This window comes from Glandiceps talaboti, chromosome 18, assembly GCF_964340395.1.
Source record: "Glandiceps talaboti chromosome 18, keGlaTala1.1, whole genome shotgun sequence".
In the NCBI taxonomy this organism is placed as follows: domain Eukaryota; kingdom Metazoa; phylum Hemichordata; class Enteropneusta; family Spengelidae; genus Glandiceps; species Glandiceps talaboti.
In genome coordinates, this window is record NC_135566.1 from 8,807,830 (window position 1) to 8,825,442 (window position 17,613).

At 34.9% G+C, this 17,613-nt stretch overlaps 1 protein-coding gene across 1 annotated transcript; it reads left to right on the forward strand.

Annotated features, from left to right (window-relative positions):
- The first annotated feature begins 71 nt into the window (after positions 1-71).
- Positions 72-17,436, forward strand: LOC144449563 (putative ATP-dependent RNA helicase DHX37). The gene is given in 30 exon segments (XM_078140116.1): positions 72-350; positions 986-1,092; positions 1,619-1,997; positions 2,455-2,603; positions 2,995-3,084; positions 3,806-3,902; positions 4,357-4,470; positions 4,963-5,148; positions 5,406-5,547; positions 6,166-6,250; positions 6,475-6,598; positions 7,032-7,118; positions 7,951-8,058; positions 8,308-8,432; positions 8,876-8,972; positions 9,163-9,228; positions 9,450-9,528; positions 9,844-9,989; positions 10,739-10,786; positions 11,102-11,164; positions 11,626-11,782; positions 12,163-12,230; positions 12,595-12,647; positions 13,253-13,301; positions 14,126-14,240; positions 14,682-14,819; positions 15,283-15,377; positions 15,668-15,741; positions 16,749-16,846; positions 17,148-17,436. Coding segments are annotated over 30 exon segments (3,498 nt in total). The 5' UTR covers positions 72-89; the 3' UTR covers positions 17,246-17,436.
- The last annotated feature ends 177 nt before the right edge of the window (positions 17,437-17,613 follow it).

Sequence of the window (17,613 nt, forward strand, 5' to 3'; positions counted from 1 at the left end):
CAAACGTCGCCGATCGTGTTCACTACTGTTGAAATCACGTAACCATTTGTATGATTACTTAAACCATACCGTAACCTAGGTAACCAAATATGGGGAAATCAAAACGGAAGTTCAATTGGAAGGCCCGGAAGGTTGTAGCGGACAATTCGTCTCAAAATCCAGATGTTCCAGAAGTGGAACTTGAACAGCCAATCGGGCCAGGAATTGATGCAAGCAATCCGTTGGTTCTCCCATCCAAAAGAGACAAAGACGAGAAGAAAGTAAATGAATTGAAACTTGTCAAGAGACTTAGTAAGAAAAAACGAAAGCAGCTGCAGAAAGTGGTCGAGCGAAAAAAGAAGAAAGATGAGGTATTACTTATTTACTCAGATTTATAACAGATGCCTGAATTGACTTTAAATGAACTAAATATATTTATAATATCATAACTATTATAATTCAGTACATGTACTTATGATCTGGATGAATAAACCACACGAAATATTAGGATATCGTATATATGTTATTAGCCAACGCCAAATATCCTATGTATACAAGTACCACTAACCAATCACATACATTTTACTATGAGTACATGCATGATTCAAATCAGTTTGTGGGCTACCACTGTACTGTCTTGGTACCATAATTTAGCATTTATAATTGAATTTTAATACACATACTTGAAAAAATTAATTCAACACATCACAATACCAACTACCACTAGTCACAATCTGTTGAGCAAAAATGAGTACATGTATATGTAAATTCAGTTATGAATATAAGTGACAGTTACAAGACGTAAAATATCACAGACCACAGGTGTCTGTGATATATAATTATGTATCTATTGTATGTACAGTCAATCGATTCAATGTTCAACATTGTTGTCCATCAGTTGTACTTTTATCTGGCTGTACAAGAAATATGTAATATCAATTTTTATTTGTTACCTTCTATTTTCATATTACACTATTCAAAGTCTTTACATCTCACTTATTTGTAGCGAACTGCACTACTGGCTGCTCTACAGGAAGTACAGGCTAGTAAGGAAGAGATGGCGTTATTTTCATCAACAGCAAGAATAGGACAACATGTAAAGACAACAAAACGGTAGGAATATGTACACTTGGTTTTTTCTAACATACGTTATTCATTTCACTTTGTAACTTAGACTGCAAGATAAATTATGTTGTTCCCACCTTCATTGAGCTTTTCTTTATGGTGAGTGGTGACTTACAGGAGAAATAAAGTTGCCTTTGTGTTTCACTTGTGAGACACAATGTTGTTTACATACACAGGGACAACTTCAAATGCAAAAGAAACAATTATACATGCAAAGGTGCTGCATACAGTGGGGAATGTTGAAGTAGACAAGTTAACATATTGATTATCAGTTGGAAAGTGAACAATTGAAGCTATCAAAATCATCAAGTCCATGTGTAATGTTTTCAGTAGAAGCCTGTTGCTACTACAGTCCTGCTATGTGTGTTGTGTCTCTGTTATTGTTAGTCTAGAGTAGAATGTGTCTGTCGTTATGCTAAAAACATCATGACCCATGGGTGAAACACCAAGGCAACCCCATTTCTCCTGTATTGTTCTTTATATCTAAATGCTGTTTATAACTCATATATTTCAGACCACTCGAATCAAATAATGATTCTATGATAAGTAGTATCAGTGGATGCAATAAGAAGAGAAAAAGTAACGATGGGGATTCAGAAGATGAAGAGGATGAAAGTGAGATTGATACAAGTGATATGTCAACAGATGAAGAGGAAGAAGAGAAAGATGAAGACAAGAAAGATGATAAAGCAGATGATGCAGAATCAAGAGATGTAAATGAAGTAGAATCAACCGAGGCAGATATCAGTAAAACGGACAGAAAAGATGAAAATAAAATGACTGAATGTATAGATGGAAAGAGTACTTCTAAAAAAAAACCTTTACCGAAAGCTGTAAAAGTGGATAATGAGCCTGCAGTGTTTGTACCTGTAGACAGAACCCCAGAAATACAGGTATGTTAAATTAATTGTATCAGAACATAGCATGGTTAGAGCTCAGGATTAGCAGTCAGGAGGTCATGGGTTCGAATCTCACTGGAAAGGGGGGATATTTCTGTGACATACCCAAACCCAGGGTGCGTGTTCTACAGACTTGATAGGTAGGCTCTATCACTCAGCAGTGTTGTACTCACAAGATTAGTGCAAATTTTGGGGGGACTCCTGGAGAAATGACAGTCAAGGATGACTATTACACAGATGTGGTATCTTATCGGACCTGTGGGACTCAGGGGATGGCCTATGGACTGACTGGGAAAGTCTTGACAATTGCCATCACAAACTAAAACTAAAATTAAAAAAAAAAAATTATGAGAATAACATTCATAAAGGCCTGTTGCACTTTCCAGTTTTCAAACAATTTGATGGTAATTACACTGTAAACAGTTTTCTCAATGATTTGTTTTGTTTTTAGGAAGCCAGACTAAATCTCCCTATTTTGGCTGAAGAACAGTCAATAATGGAACGCATCAAGCACCATCCAGTGGTTATTATCTGTGGTGAGACAGGCAGTGGTAAAACAACTCAAGTACCTCAGTTTCTTTATGAAGCTGGTTATGCAAAGTGAGTCATGAATATTAATGTTTGATCATGTATATTAATGATTACTTTTGCATATTAATTAGTGAACAGTATTCTTGTAAGGTTGGTGAGAGCCCTGCTAATTTCAAAAAAAAATATCATTGTTTGCAATTACTGTAATGTTCATCCATGGAATAGACTGGAAAACACTGTAAGTTGCATTTCCTTGAGGTCAAATTTGAAGTGACCCTGAGATCTTAGATGTGGTCACTAATGATAGTGTATCTGTGTTTTTGCGTGATGAGGTTTAGGAATTGTTGCTACATAATACATGTAGGATGATGACTTAGAGCACTATCCTCGTAATGCAGATTTCATAGAAATTCCCTAGTTTTATTAATGTTCTGTCAATTTTGATTTTTTTATGTGATAGGAAAGGCCTTATAGGAATTACAGAACCTAGGCGTGTTGCAGCTATCAGTATGTCTAAACGTGTAGCGCATGAAATGAACTTAAGTAGCAGGTAAGGTGAATTTGAGTTCTCCCAGAAATTATTACGCTATATGGTGACATTGTCAAATTTGACATGACCAGTAAAAATGATATGCCACATATGATTCATATGCAGTATAACCGATGCAATCATCAAATGTCCAGTTGAAAACTCAATATCCTGTTATCAACAGTTTAAGAAATATGCAAATATGTTCCTGCAAGTGATTGATATTTTAAGATTTGTACCTGTCTTTGGTGACATCACTGTAAAGATGGCAAACTTTGATGACATCACTGACTTATATCATAAAAGACAGCTAACTTTGATGAGATCACTGTCATCGTAAAAGACAGCTAACTTTGATGACATCACTGACTCACATTGTAAAAGACAGCTAACTTTGATGAGATCACTGTCATTGTAAAAGACAGCTAAATTTGATGACATCACTGATTCACATTGTAAAAGACAGCTAACTTTGATGACATCACTGACTCACATTGTAAAAGACAGCTAACTTTGATGACATCACTGACTCACATTGTAAAAGACAGCTAACTTTGATGACATCACTGACTCACATTGTAAAAGACAGCTAACTTTGATGACTTCACTGACTCACAATGTAAAAGACAGCCAAGTTTGATGACATCACTGACTCACATTGTAAAAGACAGCTAACTTTGATGACATCACTGACTCACATTGTAAAAGACAGCTAAATTTGATGACATCAATATTTTTTCAGATATGTATCATATCAAATCCGTTATGAAGGCAATGTAGGTGAAGACACAGAAATGAAATTTGTCACAGATGGCGTCCTCCTCAAAGAAATACAGAAGGTGAGTTATATATAAACAATAACTAGAGTTGAAAACATGTTTCTCTTAAATATTGCAAACCCAGGAAAGTACTGGTTTCAGGAGACTGGTTAATACAACTAGCTTGTCATGTATTGCTATAGTAATGTGCTACGGATTCAGAACTTGAGTAATAAAAGGGGGTACTGTGGTACACTTTGTATGTACATTGTGTACAGGTATATTTAACCATGATTTAGATGGAGACTAACCCTAGTCTGGGGGCAACTCAGACATTTTTGAGCACATATCACTGTGAACAAGAACTGTGGTAGATCTATGTGTGTATGGTAATTCAGTGATTTGGGGATCAGGTAAAATGAGCAATTAACCTAACTTTTGATTCCTCAGATAGTAAAGTTTACTGCTAAACTCCTTATACCTGAAAATAGTATGGAATGTATTGGAATAATGACATCATCAACTTGATTTTCAGGATTTCCTGTTATCCAATTACTCAGTAATTATTATTGATGAAGCCCATGAAAGAAGTGTATATACTGATATCTTGATAGGTTTACTGTCAAGGATTGTACCTCTAAGGAACAAGGTTAGTAGAGACCATCTGAAACACTGCCCTCTAGAGTTTAACCAACATCACATAGTAGGGGTGATGATCATCAATAAGGGGCTTCAATTTCATGTTTTAACTCTGATGTTGATGAAGAATTATTAAAAAGACTGGTGTTATAAATATAAGTATGTTTCTAAAGTTGATGAATAAAAGCAATTTCATATATGTATGTAAGGAAAGTAATGCCGTGTTGCCCCTGACAACCAATCAATGTGACCTGGCTTGAATGTGAATGCAGGTGAAAATCAGATGGGGTAATTATATAATGTATAAATAGTTGTATAAAGAATATCAACAAGTCATCACCACAAAAGGAGCCACAGTATTATTAGTAGGATATACAACTCGGCGGTAACACACCTTGTTGTATTTCCCCTACTTATGATATTTAGCGTTTGAAGATTTGGTGTCCTACCAAACCTCAAATAAAATAAATTTGTTGAATTCTGTTTACATCTTACTTTACAGAAAGGTAATCCTTTGAAACTCATCATCATGTCTGCCACTCTACGAGTTGAAGATTTCACACAGAATGAAAAACTGTTCAAAGTCAAGCCACCAGTGTTGAAGGTGGACTCCAGACAATATCCTGTAACTGTTCATTTTAATAAAAAAACACCAGTGGATGATTACATGAATGAAGCTTATAGAAAGGTCAGTGTACGAGATAAAGTTTATGATCTTGTTGTCACTCTTGGAAATGTTAAAGGCCCAATGTCAGATTAGGGTTAAAATGTGGATGTAATTTGAGCAAAGTGCGTAATAGACTATTTGTATTAACCTGACAGGTACTAAAGCGTCACCATGATTGACACATATTAATAAAGGCATTTCTTATTAACTCATCAGGTACTAAATAATCACCATGATTGACTGACAATAATAAGGGACATTTCTTATTAATTCATCAGATACTAAAAATCCACCGAACACTACCAGCTGGAGGTATTCTAGTGTTTGTAACAGGACAGAATGAAGTAAATGCACTGTGTAGAAAACTTAGAGCAGCTACACAACCTAGTAGACCATCACATCAATCTCATGGTAAGTAGTGTAGTCAGACACAATTAGGTTACGTAGTGCTGGTATTGTCAAAGTTTTCATTAGTTTCAGGAGCATATGACATTAACTAGAAATTTGACAAATTTGTCGGTTGTGTTATTGCTTTTGGAGTTGACTAATTCTTGGAAGTATATATCACTCAGATTATTTCATTTTGAGAAGAAAATTGTCATGTTAATAATACTAATAGTTTGATTGTATTGATAAGAAAGAAATCACGGAAATGATAACAAAATTACTTTGCAGCATTTATGGCATCTATTTTAAATCTGACTTTAAATACACAACACTGACAGCATCAAATCACTTTCAAAGTGTTTCATCATGAGCTGTATTTTTGAAATTTAAATAATTAGTATTCATATATGCTAATTATATTGAGTATTCTAGTATTCAAATTTTATGCTAATGACTTAGTATCAATGGCAGAATATTCATCAGCCTAGCTACTTGCACTGTATCAGTATATGCAAGATGTAAGGTAATTAGTATTCATATATGCTAATTATATTGAGTATTCTAGTTCATTTGTATTCAAATTTTATGCTAATGACTTGTAATCAATGGCAGAATATTCATCAGCCTTGCATCTTGCATTATATTCAACAGATACTGAAGAAGTGGATTCAGAGGACGCTACCAAAGCTTTCAAGAGAAACAAATCTTTGAAGTTACCAAAAGTACAGTTGGATAGGTAAAGTTTTGTAGGAAAGTTACGTATCACAGATTGTTGAACTGTGGTGCATTATAATCTTCATTATGAGGTGGGGTTTGCACATGTAAGGCATTTGTATTGTTTCTCTATTCTTTTTTTGACAAAGTATTTGATACAAAAATGTCTTGGTTGTATGGGACCAAAGTGGCTGATTTGGCTACTCTGTTGTAAGGCCAATGTTACCATGGTTACTTTGATTTCAGTTATTCTACCAATCCCTACGAAGAGGAGGAAGTTGATGAAGGTGATATGGACGAAGATTTCCCCGATGATGTCCAATCAGAATACGGCTTACAAGCAGACATAGACTCCTCAGAAGATGAAATGGTAAGAAGTGTATGATTGGTCAAATACTTACCTTATCTTTTGTACTTTGTGAAAGTGTAAAATCAAGAATAAGGGAACTACAGTTGTGTAAAGGGACTCAAATTTGAAGTTCAAAGTAGCTGAATTTATGATATGTTGCAAAGATGTTTTGTTTTTTTAATTTAGTGTTTGCCAAGTTCAAATTGCTATTATTTTCTCCATGTAATATATCTGAGAAATTGTATTTAATAAAAGAGAAAATAACAGTCTTTAAATGTAAGAGTCATTGTTGTCTCTCAAGAGAATTCATTTAAAATTGATGACATTTTGTATTTCCAGAACTGATTCATATCGTTATTGACTGTATAGCAAAAGCTGAAATAAAAGGAGTAATATTTGAAGTTATATTAGAAAGGCATAGATGGATCTCAAGTGTAAATTTTTATTGTTTCAGGATACGAAAGCAGCTGCTGAAAATGAGGATGTACCATTGTATGTGTTACCACTGTACTCTTTGTTGGCACCAGATAGACAGGCTAAAGTAAGTACAGTGGGGGTGGGGTGGGGTGGGGTGGGGTGTACCTCTGTAAGTGTTACCACTGTACTCTTTGTTGGCACCAGATAGACAGGCTAAAGTAAGTACAGTGGATGTGGGGGTGGGGTGGGGGTGGGGGGTGTACTGCTGTATTAAAGTGTTACCACAGTATTCTTTGTTGGCACCAGATAGACCGGCTGAAGTATAAACAGTGTGGTGGGGGTGGGGGGGGGTACCCTTGTATGTGTTTAATACCACTTTAGTGTCTGTTAGTACCAGATAGACAGACTATTAAAGTAAGTTCAGTGGGGTGGATGGGGGTGGGGGCTGGTACCCCTGTATGTGTTACCACTGCTTGCTCTGTTATTCCTAGACAGACAGACAGACTGAAGTAAGTACAATGTACCCTTGTTTGTGTGTATGGCTATTTACTCTGTTGCCCCCCCCAAAAAAAACCAAAAAAAAAAACCAAAAAAAAAACACTGGTTGAAGTGAGTACAAACCATGTGCAATGAAGATTACATAATCCATGAGTTGTATCAAAACACAACCAATTTCACAATGAATGAGTTTTAAAATGAAATTATTGGAGTAGTGGACAGCTTTCAAAATTCTGTGTGTGTGTTTGTGTATGTGTGTGTGTGTGTGTGTGTGTGTGTGTGTGTGTGTGTGTGTGTGTGTGTATTTGGTTGTAGTACTGTTCTGTTCTTGGATTTCTTATACCACAGACATAAAACAGTAGAGAGTACATTGTATGTTTAACCTGTACAGTTCTTACAGATATGAACATTGTTAAGACTCTGAAATAAAAATGAAGCCTTGCGGTATTTCCTTGTAGGTATTCCAAGGAGCACCTCAGGGAACAAGATTGTGTGTAGTGGCCACAAATGTAGCAGAAACATCACTTACCATTCCTGGTATCAAATATGTAGTAGACACTGGTAAGGTAAGTATAGAAACATCACTTACCATTCCTGGTATCAAATATGTAGTAGACACTGGTAAGGTAAGTATAGAAACATCACTGGTATTAAATATGTAGTAAGGTAACTGTAAAATGCTATTAGAAGTACCTAGAATTGTGCAACATGTACGTTTGAGTGTATGTTGTAAGATGTTTACACTTAGTGTGGTTACAGTGTGATATGATTTTTACCAGTTCAGTCGTACAGTTTCTAATTATTTGCCATAACAGGTGAAGAGAAGATACTATGATAAAGTTACTGGTGTGTCTGCATTTAGAATCACCTGGACTTCCAAGGCATCCGCCAATCAGAGAGCAGGACGTGCTGGACGTACTGAAGCTGGGCATTGCTATAGGTGAGTGGGTAATTGATAGGTGACTCATAACAAGTATCCATGAAATTTTTATTATTGTTATTATTTATGTTTATTTCAGAAAAAAATATTCATGTACAGAGTGGAACATACTATAGAGGAAATTATGATAGAAGTAGTCCTCCATACAATCTGGGGATCTTTGTGACTTCTATAATGATTTTGAACAGTTCTCACTCCCCGATATCTACATTTCCCTTGCAGGTTATATTCATCAGCTGTGTTTGGTAATGACTTTGAACAGTTCTCACCCCCTGATATCTACATTTCCCTTGCAGGTTATATTCATCAGCTGTGTTTGGTAATGACTTTGAACAGTTCTACCCCCTGATATCTACATTTCCCTTGCAGGTTATATTCATCAGCTGTATTTGGTAATGACTTTGAACAGTTCTCATCCCCTGATATCTACATTTCCCTTGCAGGTTATATTCATCAGCTGTATTTGGTAATGACTTTGAACAGTTTTCACCTCCTGAAATCATCAGAAGACCAGTAGATGACCTTATTCTTCAAATGAAGGTATAATAGTTCATATTTCATAGATATACAAACTTGACTTTTATGAGATGAATTTTGGTAATGATGTAAAAAATAGCCCAAAGATACCTGGGCAGGCATATTTACCGTTCTGTCGGTGTCATTCAAAATGACTTAATCTACTTATCCTGTCCACAAATTGTCACACATTTTTTTATTCTATCTTATCCAGGACATGAACATTGACAAAGTGATAAATTTCCCATTTCCAACACCTCCAGAAATTGACAGTATGAAGGTAAGTAACTCAAATATTTGTATGGTTTTATTGCTAGTTTTCATTTCAAAAACTGAAGTTAACCCTCCAAGTCAGAAACTGAGATAATGTTATGTTACAAAACACAGATTTAACCTTCAAATTTACATCAGAAATTTGATTTAGATCGTAGAGAGTGGTAACAGTGTACGCAATTTGAATATTAAGGACATGTACATCTGTATTCTTATTTTTCAACGTAGGCTGCAGAGAGATTGCTGGTATCACTTGGAGCATTACAGGAATCACTCAAAAAAGGAAGTTTGAAAGATATCAAGAAAGGTATTTAATTTGCTAAGATGACATTAATGAGGGGTAGTCAAGTGTATGAGCATTGAAAAATAATCACAAATGTACATAGCAACCATGGATGCACCCATAGCAACAACCAAGCAACATGATCTTGTGTAAAGATGGGTGATGGGTAGGATTGACTCAGCAAAACTGAATAATGTGCTACAAATCAAACCCTCTGAAAAATGCTGTCAGTCATTGCCCAAACTGTACAGTTATGTTGTTACGCCATTGTGCTATTTTATATAGCAGTATTAAACTAATCCAACATTGTCATATTTTATGTTTCCTATATTGTTACAGCTGAGTTCAGTAGCAGCATTACACCATTGGGTAGAGCCATGGCATGTTTCCCTGTAGCACCCCGCTATGCTAAGATGTTGGCACTGGGGAAACAACAGGATTGTCTACAGTTTGTCATTGCTGTTGTAGCCTCATTAACAGTACATGTAAGTAAATTCAACTTGTTTTATGGAAAATAAAGTTAATAATTTTTATACTGCACTGAAAATAGAGGGTTTATTGGTTAGTGTACAGCCATTCTTTCATGACAGAGGGACTGTGGTTAGTGTTTTGTCTGATGTGTTCTTTCAGTGTCCTTGATATACATTGAAATAACTTGATTTGACCATTTGACCTTGAAGACTGAGGTCAAGGTGAAATGTACCAACCTAATCATTCACTGGCCTAAATGAATTCATGTTCAGCTTTCAAATGAATTATCAGTCATATCTGAATATTTATTCATTGTTGGGAAACAATAACTTGAAAATATGTCACCCTTAAAATCTTCCCTTTGTGCATCTCCACGTTAATGTTAAACACACATTGTCACTTTTCAGGTATTGGTTTGATCCAAATCAAAACGGTCAAAATTACCATTACTTTCCCTAATTTTTCTTTGATATTACTGGCTCTGGTATAATTATGGTATTCTCCAATATTTTTCTTCATTCAGCCCAAAAATAATCATGACCTAAGGGTTGTCAAACTCGTCTATCGAGTCATAGTGACAAAGACCCCTTAGGTCAGTCATATTGAAAAATATTGGGGAATAACATCTAATTATACAACTGCATACCCAGCTCTTATTTTCACATATACACCTGCATTCAACCTCCAACCAGGTCACATTGATCGGTTGTCAGGGGCAACATGATGTGTTTAATAATGCTGTTAATGTTATTTTTTCAATCAGGATGTTTTTGAAGAATATTTTAATCCTTCTAGTGAAGATGCTCAGCAGGTGAGGATATGATCATAACTATTGTCACTTACTGAATAAAAGGAAATGAACTGTTGGAGGAACGGCAGTCAAAATTTAAGTGTGCTTGCCAATAGAAATATGTATTGAAGTTATAATAGGAAGAACAGCTGATAACTGAATGAAGGAAAGATGGAAGGAAGGAATGAGGACATTATTCTCAATATGTACAATTTATCTAAATTTGATATATACTAAATGTATATTGTACAAATATGATTTAGTTATGTCTTCTCAATCAAGACAGCAAACTTGTGATTTACTATCACGTTATGTTGCTTTATTTCTCAACCACAGAAAGAAGTCGTACGTAAGACTGTAGCTAGGATATCTCATTATAAAAGGATGTGGGCTGGTCAGGTAAGTACCAAGTATTTTATAGGTATGATTTCAACCTACACTAAGTGGATGAACAACTAAAACAGCCTCATAAGTACTAAGTATTCTGTAGGTATGATTTCAATCTACACTAAACAGTTGAACAACTAAACATTTTTAAAGGTGATGTTATATGGTAAACTAAATACTTCAGTATTTTAATCACTCCTGAAAACTTTGACAGTCTTGGTATTTCATTATATCAGGGACTTCAGTTGAACAACTAAACTTTTTCAAAGGTGATGTTATGTGGTAAACTAAATATTTCAGTATTTTAGTCACTCCTGAAAACTTTGACAGTCTTGGTATTTCTCTATATCAGGGACTTCAGTATTTCTGTTATATCAAGGACGTACATATGTACTTATGTGATATCAGGGAAGTCTGCACTTATGTTAAATCTGTACTTGTGTGTAAACTTGTCCTGTTGTGTTTTATATCAGGGAGAGTCACTGCTACTAGGAGATTTGATGGTTTTATTGAGTGCAGTGGGTGCCAGTGAGTTTGGAGGTTTGACACCTGCATTCTGTGGATCCCATGGTATGAGATACAAGGCTATGATTGAAATCAGACGATTAAGAAGACAACTGACTAATGCAGGTATGGATGTAGAGAGGTGAAATCTGATAGAGAGAATCTGGTCAGTTTCATTGTTGTTGATCTGTATGTGTTTGCATGTGGAAAATGGCTATTATAATGTGGTTGGCCCGGTACAGTGTAGGAAGCCACTTTTGCAAGTGTTCTATGCATAGACATGTAGAAGTTTTATGTTACTTATGATCTTGTTGTTCTCTCAGTAAAGATTTCTGTTAGAAAAATTTTTTGGATTAATATTACTATTGAACCCAACTGTTTGAATCCCATGATCTTTGATTAATACTAGAGTTCAGCCAAAATTCTGATCTTAATCTGGTATGCAGGTAAAGCCTTTAATAGTATAATGAATTCTAACTTCTAGATTTAACTGTTATTGATTGCAGTCAATGCTGTAGATTCTGAATGTGGTATATTTGTGGATCCCAAGATGAAGCCACCCTCACTATTACAGGTACAGAGTGACCAAGTCTTAAATTCTGGCAACACATCAAAATCTATTTTCGAAACTCTTGTCAATTTCTAGTCTGGAGACAAATAAATTTCTACCCTCAAACTTGTAAATTTCTGTTTTCAAAACATGTCAATTTCTAGTCTGCAGAAAAGTCAATTTCTCCCCTCAAAACTTGTAAATTTCTGTTTTTGAAACTTTGTCAATTTCTAGTCTGGAGACAAATCAATTTCTACCCTCAAAACTTGTAAATTTCTGTTTTTGAAACATGTCAATTTCTATTATATAATTTTGTCAATTTCTAGTCTCCAAAAAATGTCCCCATTAGATTTTTAAGAATTTACTTCATCTTCAAATTTTCCTTCAGATCAAATTGTTAAGAGAGATTGCACTAGCAGGAATGGGTGACCACATTGCAAGGTATGGATTTTATCTAGTATATTTTTATCTAATCACTCAGTGTTTGATTTAGGTTCTAATGCTTTCATGAAAAATGTACTTCATTGTATTTCAACGTTGTACTTCTAGAGAAGATGAAAATAGTTATTTTATTGAGTCAACTACAGTAAGATATTATGCAAAAATATTTGTCCACTCCATTCAGCCATGGTAAAGACAAGCGACCTAAGGGGCCTTGTCATAAGTTGAAGACAAGACATGACAAACCCCTTAGGTCACTCATATTTTTCAGCAAGCACAGTATATGATAAATTGAAAAAAATAAAGCGATTGTGTACATTGTCATGATGTAGTACTATCAGGGTATATATTCATATTTTGTGTTGAAATGTGTTCAAACAAGCTTGCCTATGTGATAATTAATATATAAAGTGACCCTGACAGCATATATGTTACGTACATGTGATTATAGTTTAGTGTATAGAACTTGATTGTTGTTTATCCAAGTACAGTGGATTGACGTGATTGATTGAGTGATGTCATTTCGTAAAGACATCTCAAATTAGGATTTACACATTGCTTCTTGTATCATGTTTTACTGTATGCTATTATTTCTATATGTACAGGAAACTACCGACAGATGAACAAACAAAGGGGACAAAAGGTGCTTATCAGGTAATGGCTGCCATTTCTATAAAAAAATGAAAAATTGAAAACCTTCTTTGATGTATTTTCCAACTTTTTATCAGACCTTTACTTTTATCTGTCATGTGCAATATTTTATGTAGGACTGTAAATATTTATTGGGTTATTTATGTTTTCTCAGACAGTAATGTCCATTATGCTATTACATACCTTTATCATTGTGTTCACTTATAGTCTAGTGTCTATACAGTGTTGTTATCATTTACACCTCCACTCACAGTATAGTCAAAGTCGTTACTTTAGAAGTCCTGGGATGCACGAGATGCAATTTAAAATTCATCAACAGACACCCACAGTCATTAACACCATGTCTATCAATCACACAATTCTAACCAATAACACAGTCCCTCATAAAGTTAGTGTTTATTGGGGGGATTTGTGTAATGTCCAAATATAGTATAATTGTCAGCTAAGGATGCTGGAAGCTACTTATACACTATTTATTGAGGGACTATGACCAGACATAGTTTAGTTAGAAACCACATTGGCATCCAGATTAAGTGAACATTACATTGCAGAATTTATCCATAAAGCCATCAAACTGTTGTATTAACATTCATGTATTTGACATTAATTACAAGCTACAAAAAACATGATATGACATGATATCTGCAAACTAAGAAAAATTCACGATCAGAGATGTTCCTACTGAGTTTACAGCAATAGTTTTAGTTTGTGGCTGTCAAAGGATGTCGATTGCTGATATGTTGTTGTAATAATGTTTCTGATTACACATTATCCTATGTTTATTTTCATCCATTGTCACTTGGCTAAATTTATCTTTTGTCCACTAGGCTGAAGGTCTTGAAGATCTTGTGTACATTCACCCCAACTCTATTCTATTCAAACATCTACCAGAGTTTGTTATTTACCAGGAAATCATAGAAACTGGAAAGCTCTACATGAGAGGTAGTAAAGTATGCATGTAACATTCATTTTGTTGTCTTGTTAGATTTGTGTACAGAGTGTTGGATATCATTTGATGTTGAATTACTTTCTTATGGTACTACATTACTTATATTTAAAAAATCTTGATTATCATATATTATTTCTTTAAATATTGAAAAAAAATATATGCTGGTTTACTTCTATACACCACTAGAATATATCAGGGCTTTAGCATGCAGGGCTGGTAAGCAAGGACCGACAGGGTTGCAACGGGGCTATTACAGCAATGATGAATATCTGTGAAAGAAAGTGAATCCAGCAGGGCTGCCCTGAATGCAATTTATAGTTTCTAATACAACATATATATGCATTTGTTGCCATTTTTGTGTGTGCTTGAACATAGAGGGCGCTGTCACAATTTTCTCGTAACCTTTGTCTGCATGGCGTATCTTTTATACACAGGTTTGACAGCCATTGAAGCTGATTGGTTACCAAGGTTACTACCCCACATGTGTACATTGTCCAGACCCCTTGATGACCCATCGCCAAGTTACCACGACAACACAGGGACAGTACGTGGTCATATGACAAGTACATTTGGTAAGTTTAGCTGTAAGAATATACAAGTTTAAAATAAATGGAGATTTGTACGTTCAAATAATGTGCACACCTCACAAATCAAAGCTCCAACTCATTCTCAGTTAAAATCAAGAAAAAAATATCAGGTCATCGTACAAATTTGAAAAGAGGTCAAAATGTTATCAAAATGAAATCATTTAGAATCCAATATGACTGCTGAATATCCATGAGACATGAACAATTTGATGATTTCCAAGAAAACAAGCTCAAGAAACCCTTAATTACTTTTATTATTTCTAAAAGGACATGAACAAACTTTCATATGGCAAAGTTTGGAGAAATTTGAAGAACTTTGATTTTCAAGGAAATTAGTCTTCAAGGCACATCCTTACATGGAGGATATTGTAACAAATGATTTGTTTTGTTGGTAGAAGTACCATCTATTACTAATCTTGAATACTGACTTTTTTTGTTTTGTTTTCAGGACGTAATTCCTGGCAAGTACCTGCCGTAGAACTAGAGTTTCCAACTGGACTAGAAAAATACAACTATTTTGCTAAGTATCTTTTGGAAGGAAAGGTACGTGAACATTCCTACACAGTGCTGGTACACAGACATCCGGATAAGAACTAGAACTAATACTAGTAGAAATACTTTCAGAATAACAAATAGTGGATATTAGGAACTCAAATCTAGTTGACCTTTGACTTTTAACCTCTAACATCTAAAAATCCATCATTCAGTCCTATATTCACCCTCGAGTAATGAAGGATGTAACCCCATTGCTGATTGGTTAGTGAGCTCAGAATAAAAATAGCATGGGCAAAAAAAGTGTGTGTAGTAATACAAGTTCTATTGTTGTTCTACAGGTCATACCATCACTTGGACAGTTTGTTCCATATCTACTATCAACACCAAGTACTATGATTAAAACATGGGCCAAGTAAGTATACATTTGTACTATGATCAAAACATGGGCCAAGTAAGTATACATTTGTACTATGATTAAAACATGGGCCAAGTAAGTATACATTTGTACTATGATTAAAACATGGGCCAAGTAAGTATACATTTGTACTATGATTAAAACATGGGCCAAGTAAGTATACATTTGTACTATGATTAAAACATGGGCCAAGTAAGTATACATTTGTACTATGATTAAAACATGGGCCAAGTAAGTATACATTTGTACTATGATCAAAACATGGGCCAAGTAAGTATACATTTGTACTATGATCAAAACATGGGCCAAGTAAGTATACATTTGTACTATGATTAAAACATGGGCCAAGTAAGTATACATTTGTACTATGATTAAAACATGGGCCAAGTAAGTATACATTTGTACTATGATCAAAACATGGGCCAAGTAAGTATACATTTGTACTATGATTAAAACATGGGCCAAGTAAGTATACATTTGTACTATGATCAAAACATGGGCCAAGTAAGTATACATTTGTACTATGATTAAAACATGGGCCAAGTAAGTATACATTTGTACTATGATCAAAACATGGGCCAAGTAAGTATACATTTGTACTATGATTAAAACATGGGCCAAGTAAGTATACATTTCTGTTGAATCAGCTTTTGGATAAAAAAAATTCATTCACAGAAGCTCATCAGACCTGGCAATATAACTACATCAGGGATTGAAGGCCATGTCCTAAATAAACCATCATAGAATATACAAATATAATGAACAAATAAAAGTTATGGCATCTTCCACCTTTCAGCCACATAATACCTTACAACAGATATAAGCTGTTTTTCAGATGTGATCCACTGTACAACAGCTATTAACTTCGTAATTCAGTATAGAAGTGACACCCATCCAATCAAGACCTGTTCAGATATTTGTTTGTCTCGATACTCCCGCATACAAGAAATTATCTATAATGTTCCTGTAAGAGGTCATTTGTATTTGTTTTCACTTTCTTTCAGACTTCAGCCAAGAACTCAAGTGTTATTGCAGACGCTGGTCAGTGAGCAGGTAGATTCTCGGGACAAGTTACTCAAAGTTTGGCAAAACAATGACAAGTGTAAGTATGGACATTCTACTAAGCAAGTACTACATGACAGAAACCACTGATGACATGATGTACAAAACATGTTACATCTACACACTTTCAACAAAAGCTGTGTGTTTTATGTACCCAGTAGTATTACAGTAGTGGATGTAGTGTGTGTGTGTGTGTACAGAACATGTTATTTGGTGGTTAACTGTAGTTCATCATTCTGATGGTGATTATCAACCAGGACAACTCAAAAGCTCAATGCTATTTCCTAAACTGAACTGTATGTTGATCTAGCAAGCTGATGAACATGCGTTTCTTTCTACAGATTTACTCTCAGCATATTTTGAGTGGTTACCCAAGGAGAAGCATTCAGATATCATTATCATATGGCCACCAGCAAGGAGGAAGACTGAGGACAAATGAATTTTTTTAGCAATTATTAAAGAACCGACTATCTTGAACACTGACACCCTGTTCCCCAAAATAGCATGCTGAACTTTGAAACTCAGGTCTCTGAATTAGTACGAGTCCAGATTTACAGCAACTAAGAACAGACTATCTTGACCTGTAATTCATGTCTATGAATATGCATGCATCAAGACATAATGTAACTATCTTGAACTCTGTAACGCTGATCTTGGAATTTGCATGTGTCCAGACTTGACGCAACTATCGTAAACTCAGTTCTCTAAAATACCACAAGTCCAGACCTTTTCACAAAAGTGTACATCAATACTTTTGCAGAAACTTAAAAAATACAACAACAATGTCTAAATGATTCATTTTTATTT